At 38.3% G+C, this 22,035-nt stretch overlaps 2 protein-coding genes across 2 annotated transcripts; both read right to left on the bottom strand.

Annotated features, from left to right (window-relative positions):
* Nucleotides 1-12,656: 12,656 nt before the first annotated feature.
* On the bottom strand, nucleotides 12,657-13,055 carry LOC145274348 (uncharacterized). The gene has a single exon (XM_080127423.1). It carries the CDS (start codon nucleotides 13,053-13,055, stop codon nucleotides 12,657-12,659), a length of 399 nt encoding a protein of 132 aa, XP_079983549.1.
* Nucleotides 13,056-20,429: 7,374 nt separating this feature from the next.
* Nucleotides 20,430-21,431, bottom strand: LOC145274347 (uncharacterized). Its single transcript, XM_080127422.1, has one exon. It carries the CDS (start codon nucleotides 21,429-21,431, stop codon nucleotides 20,430-20,432), a length of 1,002 nt encoding a protein of 333 aa, XP_079983548.1.
* Nucleotides 21,432-22,035: the final 604 nt, after the last annotated feature.

Here is a 22,035-nt window from a genome sequence, read left to right as displayed (position 1 = left end):
TTACTCATGCAACAAGATTATCGCTACCAAGTTATAAACAATGACATTTTATCCTGACTTTTTCAGTTTTAATCTTGAGTTGTTTATGCAAGTTCGATATTATGCTAAAGAAATTTCAATTTGTAAATAAAGTAAGTGATACAAATTGAAATTTCTTTAGCATAAAATCGAACTTGCATAAGAGATATTTCGTAGTGTAAAAGTTAAACTATTCTCTTTTTTAAATTAGCAGATTTTTCTGAAATGTTAAATTTATAGAAACATTAAACAAAAATTTCACAAATTTAAATATATGTGATGTTCTAATCACTATTTGCTAAACCAAATAAAATAACTCTTCACACATATATGTCTAACAATATTGTGTGCAGCTGTTTTTGTTGTTTGCCAGGTAAGGAAATAATTGTATATAGAATACTGTTTAAGGTGCAGGATGGTCCCTTAATAGTCATCAAAAACATTCAAGCAGGAACATCTGCAAATAAAAAATTAAATTTTAACTTATATCATTGTTTATTTTAATCGTGCAAACAAAACAAGAAACATAACTTTATAAAACATTTAAAAATCACAGAAATAAACACTAAATCCACATTCATATTGTTTAAATATAAAAGTTTATTCGTAGTATTTTGTATTAGATAAAGAAATGATGTAATTAGTAAAGTAAAATACACAATAATAATAGTAATAATTTATAGGAACAATAAACATACAACTACCATAGTTGCTACTGATAATAATAAAAATATATTGTTAACAATAGAAATATATTAAGTTCATAATACAGGAAAATATATGTTTGTATATGAAAAAAGCCATCGAATGTAGTGAATTTGGTACCTTACCTAACATTAGAGAATTGATATTGTTAGTAGTTATTTTAATTTTGATAAAAATAATTTTTTATATTAAAAAGTCAACAAATTGTTTCATCCAATTTTTTAGCGTATTTTTATTATTCACATATTATTTAGTTTCTTTATGAATTTTTATTCTAATTATTTTCACCTTCTAATAGTATAAATTATTAAAATGTATTACTGCTCAAAGCTTTGTATGAATTTAAAATGGCCTGTAAAATCCAACTATTCAAGTCATGGTATACGAACTAAACTTCTTCTGCATATTAATGTTGTATCGATAACCAGTATATATTTTATTGTCTTTTAAACCTAAGAAAAAAGGGAACATTTTCTTTTTTCATGAACTGATGAAAAGTCTGATGGTTTGATTGGTGTATGCAATGAAACACGTGAAAGTATAAATCATTTTCATAGAGTTAAAAAAAGCGTTGCAATTCTAAGATATGCTTATTGATTATATACATTATAAACTTATTTTGTTTTAAGGAAAATATGTATGTGTGTGTGCGTGCGTGAAAATCCAACTATTGATGCTTGGGATCTGAGAGAAAAAGAAATTAAAGATGGCAGCCATGGATTTATAAAGTGTAGTCTCGTGAAATCTCACAAGATCCCATCTTCCACTGCACATGTATGTAAATAGAATGGGGTCATTTTTCTGATAAATTTTCTGTTGGCAGAGACGGTTGGGAGAGCCGTGATTGAAGTTGAGAGAGAAAGTTAACAGTGAGATATTCTAGCTGGACTTTTGTGGATTGTATTTGGTTTATTTTGTTTTTCTGTTTACCAACCCATTTAACATCACTTTAACTATTGGGTAAAACAAAATTGTTATTTAATAATTATTTAATACACAATTAACATAGTAAGGATATTACGAAACCTGCTTAAACCTTGCTAAAAAATTACATAATAGTATCGTATACGTTCACAAAGCTAAAATTACCATATGCATTGTGTATTGTTGCCAAATATGGCTTTGTGCAACTACCAAAGACCATATTTATCTTAGACTTCTAAAAAGTCTAGAGTATACGCTCTGCACCAACGTACTTACTCCCGACCAATCGGACAAACATCAAAATCCAACCATTCTCCTTTGTTGATGCTTGTAAGGCTTCTATTGTTTGAGGCCAAAAAAGTTTAAAATTGGGGTTGTAATGTTTTATCTTAAAAGATTTGTTCATTCTTAATTTATCTGAACGTTAAAATTATTTGTAATCATAGACATTTAACTTATAAGCGAGTTTAATGTTTTATATTTAAATATTAGTAAGACAAAATATTTAAATTATTATTAACATATAACATTTATTTTTTTATATCTAAATATTTAAATATTAGTAAGACAAAATATTTAAATTATTATTAACATATAACAAACATTTAACGTAATTATATTATTTTGATTTTTAACTAAACATTTTATTACAATACAACTACCACATATAGATTGATATTTTCTTTGCTTGGGACAATTACATTTTCTATTTCTTCTCGTGTATTTCTCAATGTGTCAATCCTATTATTCCAAACCAATGAAGAAAAATATCTGTTCATCTCTAATTCAGCTTAACATATTTTTTAAAACTTAATCACATGTAAGATCAACACATTTAATAATACATCTCTAAAAATGGTTTTATATTTAGAAAGTTAATTCTTTTTTCTTCTATTTTTAAGGAATATAGTTTTTATGAGATTTTATAGTGAATTGTTATAGGCAATAAAAACAGACGGAATAGAGCTCCACAAGGCTACAGCTTTGAATAGAAAGGTACTGGAATATGATGATGTATTATAACGATGTACCTGAACAGAGAATTGATGAAGAGCAACATTAACAGTAAAACGAGTTAAAATTCTTTGTTTCTGTCTTCTTGTCGATAATTAATGTGCATCAGTTGTAAGCTGTAATTTGTATAGACAGATCGGCAGGCACGGCTGAGTGTGTTAAATGTCTTTACAATCATCTTTTTAACGACTTTAAAGGGTTGCCCCTTTTACCGTCGATGATTTTGAGGGTTCGTCCACCTAATGCTTTATCTGCTTTATCAGTTTTGTATGTCGTTTATATTTTATGCATTTTACATGATAAACAATATTCCAATTTGTTGTGGCAGAGAGAGGGGGACGGTATCGGTTTTAGTTTTCTTACATTTGTTGAGGGAGAATAAAAGCCAAGTGTCGTCAACTATTCTATAATTTCACGTAATAATTTAATAAACAAAAGATACTGAAAAAGTATTTTTACTGGCATTGAAAAACAACACACATTGCAACTGAAACATAATAAGATACTATGGATTATGGGCCATGTCAGCAGAGGCATTCCCTGCGATTTGTGATGTGATATGTCTGTTTACATCACATTTAAGTTTTGCATGTTTTTATAGTCAGGAAAACAGGGAACAAGAAGAGACTTACAAATGTTTCCATGAACTTCTTTCTTTCATCGTAAAGTCACAGTTATTTGAATGGAAAGGCACTGGAATATAGTACTCAAAAAACTTCAACCTTTGTCAAGAACTTTGCAGCTAATTCTACCCTTTGCGACCAAGACCGCCAACCCCCAATATTTCCTCCTGTATCAGAAAACACGCTATGTGATATACGTATATCTGTACGTGATGTTGCCAAGCTAATCAAAAACCTTGATTCGAGTAAAGCAACTGGCCCTGGTGGTATTCCAATTATAGTACTCAAAAAACTTCAACCTGAACTAGCGCCCATACTTACAAAACTGTTTAAACGTTGTCTTAAGGAGAATAGTTTCCCATCTCCCTGGAAAATCTCATCAGTATGCCCTGTATTTAAGAATTCAGGTGATCGCTCATCCCCCTCTCAATACAGGCCAATAAGTCTCCTGTGCGTCATGAGTAAGTTGCTGGAATCTGTGTTAAATACAGAAGTAATCAACCATCTCAACAAAAATAACCTTCTTAGTGACACTCAATATGGTTTCCGTTCTGCTAGATCTACAGCAGATGTCCTTACAGTTATATCGCATAGGATTAGCAAATCTCTCGACGGTGGCAATCTTTCTAGGGCAATTGCTCTTGACATATCTAAAGCCTTTGATAGGGTATGGCATAAAGGTTTACTTCATAAGATCGCTAGCTATGGTATAGCTGGAAAAGTCTTCTCAATTATTAAATCATTTCTTTCTGATAGGTTCATAAGAGTAGTAGTTGAGGGGCAAAAATCAGAAGCTCACAGTATTAATGCCGGTGTCCCTCAGGGATCGATCCTGGGCCCAACTCTTTTCTTGATCTACATTAATGATCTTCCAAATCATATCCTTACATCATTTGTAGACATTTATGCTGACGACACTACCATTTATGGTACCACATCTAAGACAGTAAACGGCCAAGTTCTCTCCAATTCTCTCTCCTCTGATCTTGAGCACGTAGTACAATGGGGAAAGAAGTGGCTGGTTACTTTTAATGCATCTAAAACCAAGCTTCTCTCTTTACATCATCAACATTCTAATCCACATTTGTCATCAATTGAAATGAATGGCTCTCGTCTTCAGGAGGCCTCAAGTTTTGACAAGCTTCTGGGTTTGACTATTACTCCTGATCTTAAATGGAACACATATATCAAATCTGTTGCCAAGGCCGCTGGAAAAATGGTGGGATCTTTCTATCGATCCGGTAGATATCTCACTGCTGATGCTATTCTCTATCTATATAAGAGCCAGGTACGTCCAAGGATGGAATACTGTTGCCACATCTGGGCAGGAGCTGCTAGAAAGGACTTGTCCTGCCTTGAGTTCAAAATAGACTTCGTAGCCTCGTAGGAGATGTCCTTTTCTCCTCCTGGCAACCTCTATCTCACAGAAGAGATGTTGCGAGTTTGTCTCTGATGTATCGTTATTTTCATGGAAAGTGTTCAACTGAGCTTCAATCTATGGTCCCTCCTCACCAAACTTTCACAAGAAACACTCGTCTAGCTGTAAACACTATCAATAATTTCCCCCACTCTTTATCTGTGCCTAAACCTAAACGTAGATTCCATGAACAAAGCTTCTTTCTTAGAACTGCACGCCTGTGGAATTGTCTTCCGTTTTCCTGCTTTCCGGCTGACTACAATATGGTTGTGTTCAAGTCTAAAGTTAATAAGTTCTTGATGAGCCGTTCCATATAAGTTATCAAATTTACCAAAATTTCATTACTAATGATTACTATATTGACCAATTTCTACTGTACACTTTTTAACCCTTATCCTTGAGTGGCCTCTGGGCCTTGATAATGTGGTGATGCCTATGTAAAAAAAAAAAATAACGAGGTACCTGAACAAGGAATATAGATTTTAGAGATTTTATAGTGAATTGCTATAGACAATAAAAACTGTTTTTTATGGAATAGAGCCCCGAAAGTCTACAGCTTTGAATAGAGATTTTATAGTGAATTGCTTTAGGAAATAAATATAGTTTTTAGAGATTTTATAGTGAATTGTTATAGGCAATAAAAACAGACGGAATATAGCTCAACAAGTCTACAGCTTTGAATAGAAAAGTACTGGAATATGATGATGTATTATAACGAGGTACCTGAACAGAGAATTGATGAAGAGTAACACTAGATCAACAAGTAAAACAAGTTAATCTTTGTTTCCGTATCTTGCCGATATTTAATGTGCATTAATTGTCAGCCATGGTTTGTGTAGACAGAGCGGCAAGCACTGCTGACTGTAGTGAATTTGTCCTTACAACCAGTTTGTTAACGACTTTAAAGTGTTTATGCCTTTACTGTCGAATATTTTGAGGGTTGGTACACCTAATGTTTTCATATAATTATCATTCTTATTGTGGTTGTTGTATTGAATTAAATATTATTACCGTCAAGTGTTTTGATGGTTGCTTTATCTGCTGCAAACAATTTTGAACGCTGTTTATATAGTTTATATGTTTAGATGATATTAAGTAATAAAATTAGCAGAGGATAAGTAAGTGCCATATTGAAAGATATGCAAATTCAACCAACCCTGAGTTTCCATATTGTCATTAAATATCATCTTTACTGTTTGTAGAGCAAACTTTACCCGGACATTTAATTGTATTATGTGTAAGGAGTGTGTAACAACTCACCTGCCAAATCGATTGGCACTTAAAATGTTTATGTGTTGTATAATATTAATTAATCTTTACATTTTTTTTTACAAGGTGATCACCATTTATCAAGGCCCGGAAGCCACTCAGGGATAAGGGTTATTGCATGTTAAGTATGTTAGTGTGGGGATTTAATAAAAGTGTTTACTTTAGGGGGCGGTTCATTAGAATTTGTTTAAGTTGAACTTGAAGACATCCAGGTTGTAGTCAGGTGGGAAGCAGGAAGACGGAACAGAGTTCCACAGGCGTGCAGTTCTAAGAAAGAAGCTTTGTTCATGGAATCTACGTTTCGGTTTTGGCACAGATAAAGAGTGGGGAAATTTTTTTACAGTAGTTTCAGCTAGACAGGTGTTTTTCGTGAAAGATTGGCGAGCATCCATATTGCATGTAATTATCATCTTTACTGTCTGTATAGTAAATTTTACCCGGACATTAAATTGAGGTGATGCGAAAGAGACCTGCTTGTCTTTAAACTTAACTCACACAATTTTTACGCCTTTTTAAAAATTATGTTTTACAGAATAGTAAAAAAAATTGTGCAATTGCAAAGAAGTTATAAACTGATATATTGTTACATATTACGGACCATGCGTCGGTTGCAATAAACTTAACTAGTGTGCAGATTGGTGAGGCTTTGTTGTTATTTTTCAGCTACCACTATCCATTTTGCATGTGGTTTGTGGTGTTCAGGTCAGATGGTATGGCGTCATAAAATTGGTAATGATGCCACAGTTGTTTAGAAAATAGACCAATAATATCTTGGATAAATTGAATTATGTGTAAGGAGTGTGTAGCAACTCACCTGCCAAATCGATTGGCCTTAAAATGTTTAGGCGTTGTATCAATGCTAATTCATCTTTATGGAATAATCAGACAGTATATATCGTGCAGTTGTATTTCCCTGTTATGCTGATAGGCAAATAAGTATGGTTGTACTTCCCAGTAAGATGAGCGTTGGGTTAGATAGGCATACTTAACATTTCTGAGCTGGCACTAGCCATTTTGTGTGTGGGTTATAAAATGCAGACTTAAGATGTATGAAGTTATTTAATAAGAACTAGAACACAAGTTGTTCATTGGAGAGATTTTAGAGAATTTTATGAGCTCCACAGAATACGTCCTTACAAAGTGCTGAAACATGTTGCATTTAAAATTGCGACCCGTTTTAAGAGGTTGAAACAGTTGCTATTTTTTATAAAGTTGTTTTTACACAATAATAATATATTTTTTAAAGTTTAAGAAAAGTTTTACATTATTTATTTTTTGGAGTCAGTGAAAATTTTACGTTTGAAATTTTATATGCTACGTTTTTTCAGCTAGACGAGTGTGTATTGTGAAAGTTTGGCGAGGGGGACTATAGACTGGAGCTAAGACGAGCACTTGCCTTGAAAATAATGATAAAGCAGAGACAGGCTTTGAGAAAGAGGTTGCAAGGAAGAGAAAATGGCATCACCCACTAGGCTACGAAGTCTACTTTTAATTCTGTCAAGGCAGGGAACATTAGTTGGAATAGATACATCAAGATCATTGCCAAGACTGCTGCGAAGAAGGTGGGCTCTCTCTACCCTGCTAGAAAGTTACTTACACTTGAAAATATGCTATACCTCTACAAAGCTACCATTCGCCCATGTATGGCGTATTGTTATGACATTTGGGCTGGTGCATCTGCTACTAGTCTCTCGCTTCTTGGCAGGGTTCAAAAGAGAGACGTCAACTTGATAGATCCTGAACAGTCATCTAAGCTTCAGCCACTGTCCCTTCGACAAAGTATTGCATCCCTCCGCTTGTTTTACAAGTATTTTAATGGTGAATGCTCTGACACACTCCAAGCTCTTGTACCCGCTTAATGAAAATACCCCCAACAAACCAGACAAGCAGAAAAGTCCCATCTTTACACAGAAGAGATCCCTAGATGTCTGAAAGCCTTCTACTCTAATTGTTTCTTTCTTTCTCTTCTAGCTTCCTGCTTCCCCAACTGTACTGACATGCAGAAGTGTAATGTAAACAGACATTTTGCTGCTCAACTCCCTACATAGTATCCCTGCAACTTAGGTCCCTGATATTAACCCCCTACATCAAGAGACAATGTGCCTTATTTGGTATAATAAAAAAAAATGGTAAACCCAAACAAGAAAACCATGTAAAAAGGTAACTTTATTGGACTTAAGGAGTCAGAGTCGGATAAAAATTCTGACTGATTCCGACTCCTACTCCTCTTAGAAATCCGACTCCAGCTAAAACCTCCATCTTCTGACTCTGACTCCACAACCCTGGATAATTGTGGACAGAAAACTACTTATGCTGGTTTCCATTGTAAATATTTACCAATTATTTTTTCTATATTAAGTTTCTGTTAATTCATGATGGCCAATAAATGTGTGCTCATTTTATGTAAATTTTTTTAAAGAAAATTATCCTTATTCTAAAACCTAAAATGTTGAATAAAATATCAAAATTCAAACAATTTTCGAGGGAAATATTAGGGAAATGTGAACAGAAAAATATTTGTAACAATTCTACAAACTTTGGATCAACTTATTTTGTTTAAGGTAAACATTATTTTCTCAGAAATCACGAAAGTAAATAAACACATTTTTTTGATAAGAATCTAAATATTAGATTGAATAATCTATTATAAGGAAGGGGTGGGTGCTCATCTTATGTTTAATTTATAAAACAAAGTTTTAAATATTTAAAGTTTGTGTTTTTCATTCTATTTTTCGCAATATTTTTAATGGCTTTTCAGATGTAATGGCAAACAAAAATATGTCAGCATCTATTATAAGGAAGGGGTGGGTGCTCATCTTATGTTTAATTTATAAAACAAAGTTTTAAATATTTAAAGTTTGTGTTTTTCATTCTATTTTTCGCAATATTTTTAATGGCTTTTCAGATGTAATGGCAAACAAAAATGTGTCAGCATCTATTATAAGGAAGGGGTGGGTGCTCATCTTATGTTTAATTAATAAAACAAAGTTTTAAATATTTAAAGTTTGTGTTTTTCATTCTATTTTTCGCAATATTTTTAATGGCTTTTCAGATGTAATGGCAAACAAAAATGTCAGCATCTATTATAAGGAAGGGGTGGGTGCTCATCTTATGTTTAATTTATAAAACAAAGTTTTAAATATTTAAATTTTGTGTTTTTCATTCTATTTTTCGCAATATTTTTAATGGCTTTTCAGATGTAATGGCAAACAAAAATATGTCAGCATCTATTATAAGGAAGGGGTGGGTGCTCATCTTATGTTTAATTAATAAAACAAAGTTTTAAATATTTAAATTTTGTGTTTTTCATTCTATTTTTCGCAATATTTTTAATGGCTTTTCAGATGTAATGGCAAACAAAAATATGTCAGCATCTATTATAAGGAAGGGGTGGGTGCTCATCTTATGTTTAATTAATAAAACAAAGTTTTAAATATTTAAATTTTGTGTTTTTCATTCTATTTTTCGCAATATTTTTAATGGTTTTTCAGATGTAATGGCAAACAAAAATATGTCAGCATCAGACAAGGCCAAACTATTTGCCAAGAACTTTGCAGCTAATTCTACCCTATGCTACAATGGCCATCAACTCCCCGTATTTCCTCCTATAACAGACAACACGCTATGCAACATACAAATATCTGTGCATGAGGTCGCCAAGCTAATCAAGACCCTTGATTCCAGTAAAGCAACTGACCCTGACGGCATTCCAGTTATAGTGCTCAAAAAGCTCCAACCAGAACTTGCCTCTATACTTACAAAACTGTTTAAGCGTTGCCTTAAGGAGAAGTGCTTTCCAACACCCTGGAAAACCTCATCAGTATGCCCTGCATTTAAGAATTCAGGTGAAAAGTAATCTTCCTCTCAGTACAGACCAATAAGTCTCCTGTGTGTCATGAGTAAGTTGCTGGAATCCACATTAAATAAAGAAGTAGTCAACCACCTCAACAGAAACAACCTTCTTAGTGACATGAAATATGGTTTCCACTCTGCAAGATCTACAGCAGATGTGCTAATGGTTATATCTCATAGGATTAGTGAATCTCTTGACAAAGGTTTCCTTCCAAGGGCAATTGCTCTTGACATATCAAAGGCCTTCGACAAGGTATGGCATAAGGGCCTACTTCACATGATTTCGAGCTACGGTATAACTGGAAATGTTTTCTCAATCATTAAATAATTTCTCTCTGATAGGTTCATAAGAGTAGTGGTTGATGGGCAGAAATCAGAGGCCCACAGTATTAATGCTGGAATCCCCCAGGGGTCCATCCTGGGCCCAACTCTCTTCCTGACCTACATCAATGATCTCTAAAAACACATACTTAAATCATTTGTTGACATCTATGCTGATGACACGATCATCTATGGCAACACATCAAAGGTCGTAAATGAAAAAGTTATCTCTAATTCTCTGATCTTGAACGCGTTGTAAATGGGGGAAGAGGTGGCTGGTCACTTTTAATGCATTCAAAACCAAGCTTCTATCTTTACATCATCAACGCTCTGATCCCCATCTGGCATCAATTGAAATGGATGGCTCTCTTCTTGGAGAGGCTCCATGTTTTGACAAGCTTCTGGGTTTGACCTTTACTCCTGATCTGTAATGGAACACGTACATCAAATCTGTTGCCAAGGACGCTGGGAAAATGGTGGGATCCTTCTACCGCTCCAGAAGATATCTCACTACTGATGCAATTCTCTTTCTGTATAAAAGCCAAGTACGTCCAAGGATGGAGCACTGCTGCCACATCTGGGCAGGAGCTGCTAAAAGCAGCCTATCCTACCTTGACAGAGTACAAAATAGACTTCATGGTTTAGTGGGGGATGCCCTTTTCTCTTCCCTGCAACCTCCCTGCCACAGAAGAGACGTTGCGAGCCTGTCTTTGTTCTATCGTTATTTCCATGACAAGTGCTCATCTGAGCTCCAATCTCTCGCCCCCTCTCTCACCAATCTTTCATGAGAAACACCCGTCTGGCTGAAACTACTGTCAATAATTTTCCCCACTCTTTATCTGTGCCTAAATCCAAAGGTAGATTCCATGAGCAGAGCTTCTTTCTCAGAAGTGCACAATTGTGGAACTCTATTCCGTTTGCCTGTTTCCCACCTGACTACAACTTGGATGTCTTCAAATCCAACATAAACAAATTCCTGACAAACCGCCCCCTATCAAATCTTCAATACTAATGATTACTACAATTCTATCTCATTGATTACTGTACACGCAATAACCCTTATCCCTGAGTGGCCTCAGGGGCTTGATAAGTGGTGACCCCCATGCCAAAAAAATACATTTTTTTAGTATTAAAACTACGATGGATTCGATTGTAAATATTTACCAATTATTTTTCCTTAATTAAGTTTCTGTTAAGTGCTCATTTGTTGGAAAATATCATATAACTGAGAGTAGCTAACCTGAAGTGAGGTTGCGAAAAAATACAATATTTTCACGACTTTCTTCTCAGGTCTTGTAACCACAGTAACATAAAAAAGGGAATGAAGTACTCTTCAGTAAGGAGAGTAGTTTTTTTTTAATAATAATTGCCTTACTCTATTAATATAAATAAACACAAGTTCTTCTTGGCTGTAGGAAGAGCATCCTCAACTCTGGCAGCTACACCCAGGTAAGTTATGTATTATTCACTACACATTTTATGTAAACGTAATAAAAGAATCATTTCATGTAAACGAAATAAAAGAACCATTTTATGTAAACGTAATAAAAAATTATTTTATGTAAACGTAATAAAAAATCATTTTATGTAAACGAAATAAAATAATTTTATGTAAACGTAATAAAAAATTATTTTATGTAAACGAAATAAAAGAATCATTTTATGTAAACGAAATAAAAGAACCATTTTATGTAAACGTAATAAAAATTATTTTATATAAACGAAATAAAAGAATCATTATTCCATTATTCTGAAACCTGAAACATTGAATAAAATACAAAAATTCCAATGGAATTCTCTAACGACATAATAGGAAAATTAGGACAGAAAACTATTTCTAAACACACACACCTACCCATATATATATATATATATATATATATATATATATATATATATATTAGTGTGGAAACTTTCTCCACTGAGAGTTAGAGGTTAACAAGGATTTTGCAACAATGGTTTGTTGCGACCTGTGACTAGGTAAAAATTGTAGAACCATGTCGGTCTGGTAATAAGGGTAACGATTCAATTTCCTTCAACTCCAATCCCAAACTGAAATCACAACCAAAATTCAGTTCACTCCATCCTTCTTATAATCCAGTAAGCCAATCAAATAAGTTAAACATAACAACTACCAATATAAAAAGAGTCATCACCCACAGAAAAGGTTTCTGCTGCCACTCTTCCTGAGAGTCGAAGGTAAGTGCTTACAAGTTTTCTCAATACACTCCCACTCAACAGAAAACAAAATCAATTTTTATTTTGTAAAGCCTTTTTAATATACATATCCCTCATTCTTGATCAGCAGAGCAGTGGTGACAAACCCAATCCTTTTCATGTGGTTAAGGTGCACTGATCATAACGCATCTAAAATTGAACCAGTTATCACATTGATCACAACAGATCATGGCCGATCCGTCATCAGGCTTATTACATCCGGGACAAATCCAAACCTGCTCACTCTCCTGTACTAAAGTGGGTTCCTCAAAACTGGTTTCTGACCAAGGAATTCCTTATATGGACTCCCAGTCATCATAACAAGGTTCTGGACCCTCCTCTTGTGGTTCATATTCTGCATGAAGTTCTAGCGGATATAGATGCTTAAGAGAATATGTTTTCAAACTCCCATCACCCCGACGTATCTGTGCCGATCGTACCATACCATCATCTCCCGGAAACAATTCTTCTACTTTCCCCAATGCCCAAAAGGGTCTAGACTTGTTCGGGGGTTTTACCGTCACAATATCTCCAGGCCGTACCTTATTAGATATAGTTGGATAACGATCTTGTTTACGTTCTCGAAGAGAGAGTAAGTAATCCTCGTGCCATATCCGTTTACACTCCTTGAGCAGCTCATCACGATTCTTCAAAAATTCCAACAATATCTGTCTGGACGGCCAGTTGCCCTTCATTAATTGGTTGAATCTCCAATCTACGAAGTCCAGGGTTTTGATCTGGATGAAGGAAGTGATTGGGCGTAATTACCTCCAGTTCCGAGTTGTTCGAACTCACAGAGGTTAGCGGTCTATTGTTTACTGCCCGTTGGATATCTGAAACGGCTGTCCACAGCTCAGATCGACTATAGATGGACCTTCCAACAGTTTTATAGAGGCATTCCTTTAATGTTTTAATCATGCGTTCGCAAACTCCTCCATACCAAGCCGAATGAAGAGGGATCTTAACATACTTTATATTATACTGGCCAAATTTATCATCAAATTCGGAAGAAGTTAGGGCCTGATTTAGGAAACTAACTCCAGCAAGAAATGACTTTGCATTGTCACTATATATGTGAGAAGGCAAGCCGCACATGTTTGAAAACCTGAGGAAGGCCAGTATAAATGTGTGCACTGTGATGTCCTCGACCAGTTCTAAATGTACCGCTTTGATTTCCAAGCACGTAAATATGAGAATGTAAACCTTAGATTGAAGATTTTGGTTTTGAACCCACAGGTGTACCGTATAATCAATCCCTGTAAGTAGAAATGGCCTTACCAGATTTACTCTATGTTTAGGCAGATCTGTCATCTTAGGATAAGAAAAATGTATCGAGTTGATTTTCTGACAAATAAAGCAGTCCTTCAATATTCCCTTCACAGCCTGTCTGCCTTGAGGTATCCAAATCCTGACATCCTGATCCTACTAAGTGTAGCTGACACACCTAAGTGTTTAGCCCTCTCATGCCGATCCTTCACAATTAGATTAGTCAAGGGATGATTCTTCCCGGGCAATACAGGGTTTAAAACCTCATATTGTAGAGTAAAATTTTTTTGGATCCTGCCTCTGGAGCGGACGACACCAAACTTGTCCAGAAATAGGTTTAACTGACTTACAAGGTTCGGAATGGGTTTATCATGAGGTGCATGTAAGAATTTCAATTCAAGAGGAAACACCTGTTGTTGCATTGTCTTGAACAAGTAGTTAGCAGCAGCCTGTTTATAGTCCAGTTCTTTGCCTCTTGCTTTGGATATAAATTCGAAGACTCTGGAAATCACACGTAGAAGTTTGTTATAACACGAAAATCTGTCAAAGGAGATGATAGGTTTAGACCAGTTCTCATTACAGGTGTACAACAGGTTCGTACGAACTATTTGCTGGTTGGTTGCACTAAGACAATCCAAAGTACTATCAGGCCAACAGACAGTTTCACTAGACAACCAGTTTGGTACAGCACTCCAAAAGGAGAGATTTTCCTTAAATTTAGCTATTGTCAGTTCTCTAGTCATTAGGTCCGCGGGGTTCTGATTAGAAGGCACATATTTATACGTGATAGTAAGGTTGTAAGTTGCACGTATCACTTCTTCCATCTGTGTCACATCCTTGATAGTAAAGTTGTAAGTTGCACGTATCACTTCTTCCATCTGTGTCACATCCTTGATAGTAAGGTTGTAAGTTGCAAGTATCACTTCTTCCATCTGTGTCACATCCTTGATAGTAAGGTTGTAAGTTGCAAGTATCACTTCTTCCATCTGTGTCACATCCTTGAAGCGATTCTTCGTAAAAATGTTCTTATGACTCGTCTGCTTGGACATCAGCCAAGTGAGTACAATTTGGGCATCTACAGCCAAATACAAACTTCCAAAGTTCGTTCCTTGGTAGGCTCTCAAAATATTACTTTGTTTGTTAACACTCTACTTTCAACTGAGTCGTTGTTTGTTTCGTTCACCACACTCTTTTCTTCTACCTCTTCTTTTACACACGTCCGGTCGCTTTAGTGACTAAAAATCATCTCTTCCCACTTTCCTTTCCTCGTTATTTATGGAATCAGGGTACGAAATTTGTGCTCTGCAGGCACAAACGCGCAGCCGCTTTAACGTTCCTGGAGAGACGCCATCTTTTGGCATGAGATTATACCAGTACACAGCTTCTGCAATGGTGCACTGCTTCCTGGCTGCAATTGTTTTGATGCTGCGATGGCTTCTCTCAGCTATATTATTGCCAGAAGGCACATAAGCGCATCTAAGCCGCAGTCTCACACCCCATTCTTGTAAGAACTGCCTCATCTGATGGCTGCAAAAGGCTGGGTCGTTGTCCGTCAGCACTTCATCGGGCGCACCTCTTTCACAGAACACGGATGACAGCTGGCGAATAACGTTGCAACAGTCCTGCGAAACGTGTAGGCCCACAATTGATGAGGGTAAGGAAGTGGTTGCCACCGTAGTGTGTGATGTCCATGGCCACTCTCTGCCACTTACCACTCACTCCCAACTCCCCTTTCTTCCATCGTGCTGGAGCTGGGTCGATGGATTGGCAGGTCTTGCAACTTTCCACCACTCTTCGGATATCTTCTTTTCCTACTCCTGGATCAATCATCTTGACAAAGTACAGTGTCTGCTTGATGCCAGGATGTCCACACTGTCGATGAATGTCCATGATGTGCGCTGCATCCACATTACACACAACTGCTGCACATGTGTTTTGCAGATTATCAGAATCTCTCCGAGCACCAGCCAGAAGCCATCGTTGAGGGACTCTTGTCAAAGCATCTGCTCTGTTGAGCGCAGACCTGATCAACACTACATCCACTTTCAGGTGATACTCTGTGATGGTGTCGACCAAGGTGGCAAGCCATCTTCGAATTAACATCTCACTCGATGCTCGTGTCGTCAGCGGTGCTCTTCCACTTAATGCATCGGTTATCCACTGATGAGTGCATGCCGAGTCAGTCATGATATGTAGAACCTTGGCGTGCCATTGAAGCGCCAAGTTAACGCCCTTCAATGTGGCATCAAGTTCGGCCAGGTTTATGTGCCTCGACTCATTCTCTGGTCGAAGCCAACAGGCATCTTCAATAATGGCATCATTAACTGCAAGGGCAACTCCAAGGGCCAGTGAACAAGCATCCACCCAGACCGTGAACTCATTCTTGCTGACGCACCACTTTCCCTGAACGGGGTCATCACTGGTCACTCTGGACACAGTCTCTGTCAACATGCTCCTTAGGGTGACATCATGTACTGCATCGTCCCATCCCGACGACACGGCTGTTGCTCGTCTCTTTATGGCTGTCACGGCCACCCTGAGCCAACCGCACACAGGGAAATGGCCTACCATCTTTCCACAAAGCGAAAACACTGTTCGTTGAGTGATGTTTGATGGGACCTTGGGAACGTGACTTCCTCTTCTCCAGCAAAGTCCCTCCTTGCTATTGCGCACGTGCAGGCCGAGAACTTTTGCTCCGTCGCACAGACGCTCTGGTTCCTTACATGTCAGTCCAAAGCTTTCAAAGTGCATTCTAACCAATTGCGCTGACATGAGGTTCTCATTGACGAATATATCATCGATGTATGAGGATGTTGCCTGTTGCACTGCCTCATCTTGCTGCCGGATAGCATGCATGATTGCTGTCATAATGCCTGGGGCTACATTTAGACCGAACCCTAGCCTGGTTAGACAATATCGGGTTCCTCTAATTTTCACAGTCTGAAATGGCCATAATTTCTTTTCAATGCGTATTTGCAGATAGGTCCTGCGTAGGTCCAGAGTTGCCCCATTCGATCCCTGCTGTCGCCATTCCCTTAATTTGAGTGTACACACATCAGCCCTTGCCGTATATGGTTCGACATGCTCATTGAGCTCACGGTAGTCTAGGACGGGGCAGACCTTTTGTTTGGTTTCTTGTACGACGGCCATCAAGGGAATCAGCCCTCGCAGGGGGCCAAGCTCATCCTCTGGGTATGGAAGAAGCCAGCCATTGTCGATCCACGTTTGCAGTTCCCTTAGCCACATGGGTGGGGGATATTCCGATAACCGGTTTCACAAGGATATTGGTGGCTGATTGTTTGACCACTTCCAAGATGCCGTCCATGCATTGGTGTTTCTATCATACTCTGCATGAAAGTCAGGCTCGTCGAGAGTTATGGTAGCACAAACATGTTCCTCACATCGGGAGAACTGTACCTTGCCGGTGCTGTCCACAGTAATTCCACCCAGTTGTGTAATCAAGTCCATACCCAGGAGTAGGTCGTACCCAAGAAGCTCTCCCTCCATCACCAGGGCTCGCACAGCTACTGCAGGCCCGTCATTGATGCTTGCGCAGATAATGCTCACCCCACAAGAGGCTAGTGAACCTCCGCCTACAGTTAGTACCGGAATTCTCTCTGCTTTCCAAGTGGCACAGCATATCTTGCGTACCAGAGTCTGGGTGCATCCAGTGTCCACAAGCACGAGGCGCTCACTTCTATTAATGTGTATGCTTACAGTGGGTAGCGCCCTGCTCAATGACGATCTGGGGAGAAGACTGGCGCTGTAGCTTCTTCCCCTTGCCCATTTCCCAGACAGGTGCGGGCCAGGTGTCCGCGTTTTTTGCACTTGTAGCACTGCGGCCCGTCAAGTTTCCGAGTTGGTTGACGTGACGAAAGACAATCATGGGCCAAATGGTTGGGTCCTCCACACTTATAGCAGGGTGTAGCTGCGCCCAGGTCCTGCAATCCAACCTGTGATGGTTGTACAGCTGCCACTTGGTCTATAGTGTTAGGGCTTTTCTTTAGTATTGCTCGTGCCCGCGCCAATACTTCCGATATGTCCATCTTGTCCACTTGGGATGAGGCACGGAGCAGATCTTCCACACTCTTAGGTAATCCTGCAACAAAGGCGCACACCAAGCCTTTGTCTGACATCCCTCCAAAAAGGACCGATAGCTTTTTTAGCTCAGCCAGATACACATCCACCGTTTCCCCGGGATGTAATTTTCGGGCCATGAATTCCTTCCATGCAGTAATTGGATCTAATGCAAATGCTGTAAAAAGGGCGCGCTTGATGCAGGCAAAATCTGTTTTTTCCTCATCAGCCAACTGCTGGTATACTGCATATGCTCCCCCAGTGAAGAGCATTGGGACCACGCTTCACCCCACTGAGCTGACATATTAATTCTGCTTTTTCCACCCATTCCTGCACTGAGTGATCAGTGCTACTGCCATCAAACAGGGGAATTAGCTTGGGGTCAAATCCTGACATCATGCCGAAATAGCTTGTGTTCGTTACAACTCTACTTTCAACTGAGTCGTTGTTTGTTTCGTTCACCACACTCTTTTCTTCTACCTCTTCTTTTATACACATCCGTTCGCTTTAGTGACTAAAAATCGTCCCCTCCCGCTTTCCTTTCCTCGTTATTTATGGAATCAGGGTACGAGATTCTCAGAGATTCCCCGAGACTTTTTTCCACATAAACGCATGCAAGCGCCATCTTGATTCTCAATTTGTGCTCTGCAGGCACAAACGCACAGCCGCTTTAACGGTAAGCCACTTCTTTCTCCACAATTACTAAGACATTTAATTTCCAAAAAGACTGCTAATAGTTCCAGCGTTGGCACGGTTTTAGCTTTTAATGGTGCCACCTTTGCCTTAGCAAAAATCAGAGAAGATATACCTCCCTGAACTACATATACAGAAACCCATATGCCTTTTTTGAGGCATCTGTGAATATGTATAAATCCGCAACAGTATCGCTATTAAGTACCTGTCTTCTAAACGATAACGAATGAAGCGCCGACAAATCACTAGCTAGTAATCTCCACCTGTCCTGCATTTCCTTTGGAATGGGATCATCCCAATCAATATTAGCCTTCCACATTTCTCCCACCAATATACGACTTTGAATGGTGACTGGGAGACATAAAGATAATGGGTGAAACACACTGGATGCAGCTGATAGTATTTTACGTTTTGTTGCTAAGTTGGGGTCACAAGTTCGCTGGACTAGGCTGATGGAGTCCGACTCTGGGTCATATCTGTAACCCAGAACCTTTTCCCAAGGAGAACTTTGAGTTGTCAAAGTCTCATTCTTCCTCATCAATTCCTGTAGCTTTGGGCAATTGGTGTTACATGATCGCAGATCAAATCCTCCTTTCTTCAACCTTTCCTTTATTTCATGATATAGTTTTCTCAACACACCTTCCGAATTATTTGTACTGACAAGATTGTCAACATAAAAATTTGAATTCAACAGTTTGGTGCATTCATCAACTGGAAATCTAGACGCATGATACTTCAATATGGAGTTCAATATAAAAGGGCTTGCGTTAAAGCCGAAGGTAATGGTTGTATAACGGTAACATACCAGACGATCATCCCATTTTAGAAAAAAGCAAAACTTATTTCTTTGATAATCTAATCATCAAAAATGTCTTCCTGATGTCTCCCAATAATGTATATCTATTTGTCCGAAAGAGTAGAGTTAGATTTAACATGTTTCCGGTTAAAGTTACCCCTGGGTATGCAGCCTTGTTTAAGCATACTCCTCTCTTGACCTTCAATGAACAGTTGAAGACTGGTCGCATTTTAGTAGTTGCTATGCTATCAGTTTTAAAGACCGGTCGATGAGGGATCCAAACATGTTTATGGAACTGTTTAGGTGAACAAGGAAAGTGTACTATTATGCCTTCTGCCTCCTGTTCGGCAAAAACCTCAAATTATTCCTCATAGAGGCCCTTCACTTCCAGAGTGTGTACCACCCTATCCAACACCTTGAGGACTACTTGGTGATTAGAGCGCACATGAGCTAATTTATCAGTGTGCCACGGTAACTGCACCCAGTACCGTCCCTCCTTAAACTCTACATTTCTCATAAACTCCTCTACCTTCTGGGCATCATAGTCAGACAAGGTGTCGTTTTCTGATAGCCCTAAAGACTCCACACTGTAAATCCACTCCAGACCTCTTTCTACAGTACTGTCCTCAAAAGTTTCTTTATAAGGGTCCGAATAAGAAGAACACACGTCAAGAACACTATTAACGATGGAGGTCGGACACTTAACAGTTCTCATGACTTCTCCATAAGCTGGAACCTTGTGTTGGATCATAATAATTTGATGAGGAAACATGAAATTCCTGGGATTCCAAAAAGGAATCACTCCTCGTTGGGAAAGCCAAGCTTTCCCATTCATACATTTTATCATTTGTAGGGGTTCCATAAATTGTAACAGGTCCACCCCTATTAAGCCTTCCAAAGTTATATTGGCATTTCTTCCTAAATTTGTATCCAGGGTGTAATCCAATTTCGTAAGGTTCTCGACCACAATCGGCAAATGCTCCACTGTATGAATGATATCTAATTCCTTGTCAATAAGGATAGGTAGCTGCCGCTTTACCCCTGGCATCAACTCCACTGTTGTGGTAAGTCGCTGAAAATTGCAGGTTTTCCTTCCTAGAAACGTCACAATCTCAAGGTTTACCTCCGAGACAGATCTTGGGTCACAAGCCAGATCCTGCAAAATTCTTCCACTAAAGTACGAATTTTGACTGCCCGTGTCTATCAAACATCGCAGCTTCACAGCTTTGTCCCCTCTTTATAGTACGATGGTAGTAATCGGCAAAATACACTGCTGCTCACCCAAACCGGTATTGATACATTCATTTGTTGATGTATACGGCATAGGGCACATGATTGTGGTATGGTCCTGGGCTGAACATCGCTCACAATTGCCCTTAGGGCTTCTTTTACAGGGACACGAATCACTGAAATGATTGTTACTTGTGCACCTATAACATAGTCCGAGTTCTCGACAACGACGCCATCTTTGAGGAAATGTATGGTATTCTTCACAAACTTGAGTGGAATGTCCATCCCTCAAACAAAGGTTGCAGGTGGTATGCCTCTCCTGGATATGGAAGTTCTCCAATGTTGGTGTTGTTGTCTCCGGTTTTCTGTCTGGATGAATGTATCTACGAGAGCTACCATAATCCAAATCTCTCTGGTTTGCTTCAGGGAGTGCAGCCTTCCAGGATTTTAAGATCCTGATGCCCGTATCTAAAATAGAAGTTAAAGATGGATGCGGTGCCCCTACAGACCTCACTAATTCTTCCTTAAGACGGTTGGGCAGTCTTTGGAACAGTATATGAGCCGCTAATGCCCCTCCACCTGAATTTCTTTCCATAAATCCATATCCCAACATAGAGTCCAACTCCGACAACTCGTATTTAACCTGAGACAAATAGTTCTTAAGGTATTCAATATCATACCTGCCTCGGGTGGACAGTTTGAATAGGCTAGAGAATATCTCCTCTCTAATGCCCTCTTCATCCCAATAATTATCCTTAAGAATTTTTATCGCGGCATCATAATTATTGGATGTCTCCTCAAGATGATGTATTAGCCGAAACGGACGTCCCGTAACACAAGTCTTGAGGTAGGTTAATTTTTCTCTCCTTGATTTTAAACCCGAAGTGCAATAGTCAAACCTAGTGAGAAAATCTCTCAATGCAAATTTGTTCTCTAAGTCCAGGCCATCAAAAGTAGGGCATTTGACCTTAGGCCTAAACATAGAGGTGTCAACTTGAGATGGCTGCATTATATTTGGGAGCATAAAGGGAGGAGGAGAATCATCCTTGTGAACCTCTGCGGTTAAGTTTTGTAAATCTCTTTTCACCTCCTCTTTGAATTCGATAAGGTCATAAGCATGCGGTGCCACCCTATCTCTAGGAAGGAATTTAACCAAGTTTTCCTAAACTTGGTCCACTTTAGAAAGCCACTCGTTTATGTTGTCTGTGGTGTTCTTCAAGGCACATGCATCCACTGCGACTCTTTTCTTTAATTTTCCTAATGTGTATCTGATAATGTTTTTATATCTTTCCTCCGTATCCAAAAGGGCCTCAAGAAGGTGATCCGTTTTTTCTTGCATTCCTAAGGAATCCTCAAGGGAAGACATAATAAAAAAATAACAAAAGAAGAAAAGGGGAAGAAAAAAAAATGCACAAGGTCTGCAGATCAATGTTGCAACGTGTGGGAACTTTCTCCACTGAAAGGTAGAGGTTAACAAGGATTTTGCAACAATGGTTTGTTGCGACCTGTGACTAGGTAAAAATTGTAGAACCTTGTCGGTCTGGTAATAAGGGTAACGATTCAATTTCCTTCAACTCCAATCCCAAACTGAAATCACAGTATTTATTTTCGGA

This window comes from Euprymna scolopes, unplaced genomic scaffold, assembly GCF_053919585.1.
Source record: "Euprymna scolopes isolate OS-2025 unplaced genomic scaffold, ASM5391958v1 sca36, whole genome shotgun sequence".
NCBI lineage: Eukaryota > Metazoa > Mollusca > Cephalopoda > Sepiida > Sepiolidae > Euprymna > Euprymna scolopes.
The sequence above is the reverse complement of the archived record's forward strand: the minus strand, read 5'-3'. Positions and strand labels throughout refer to the sequence as shown.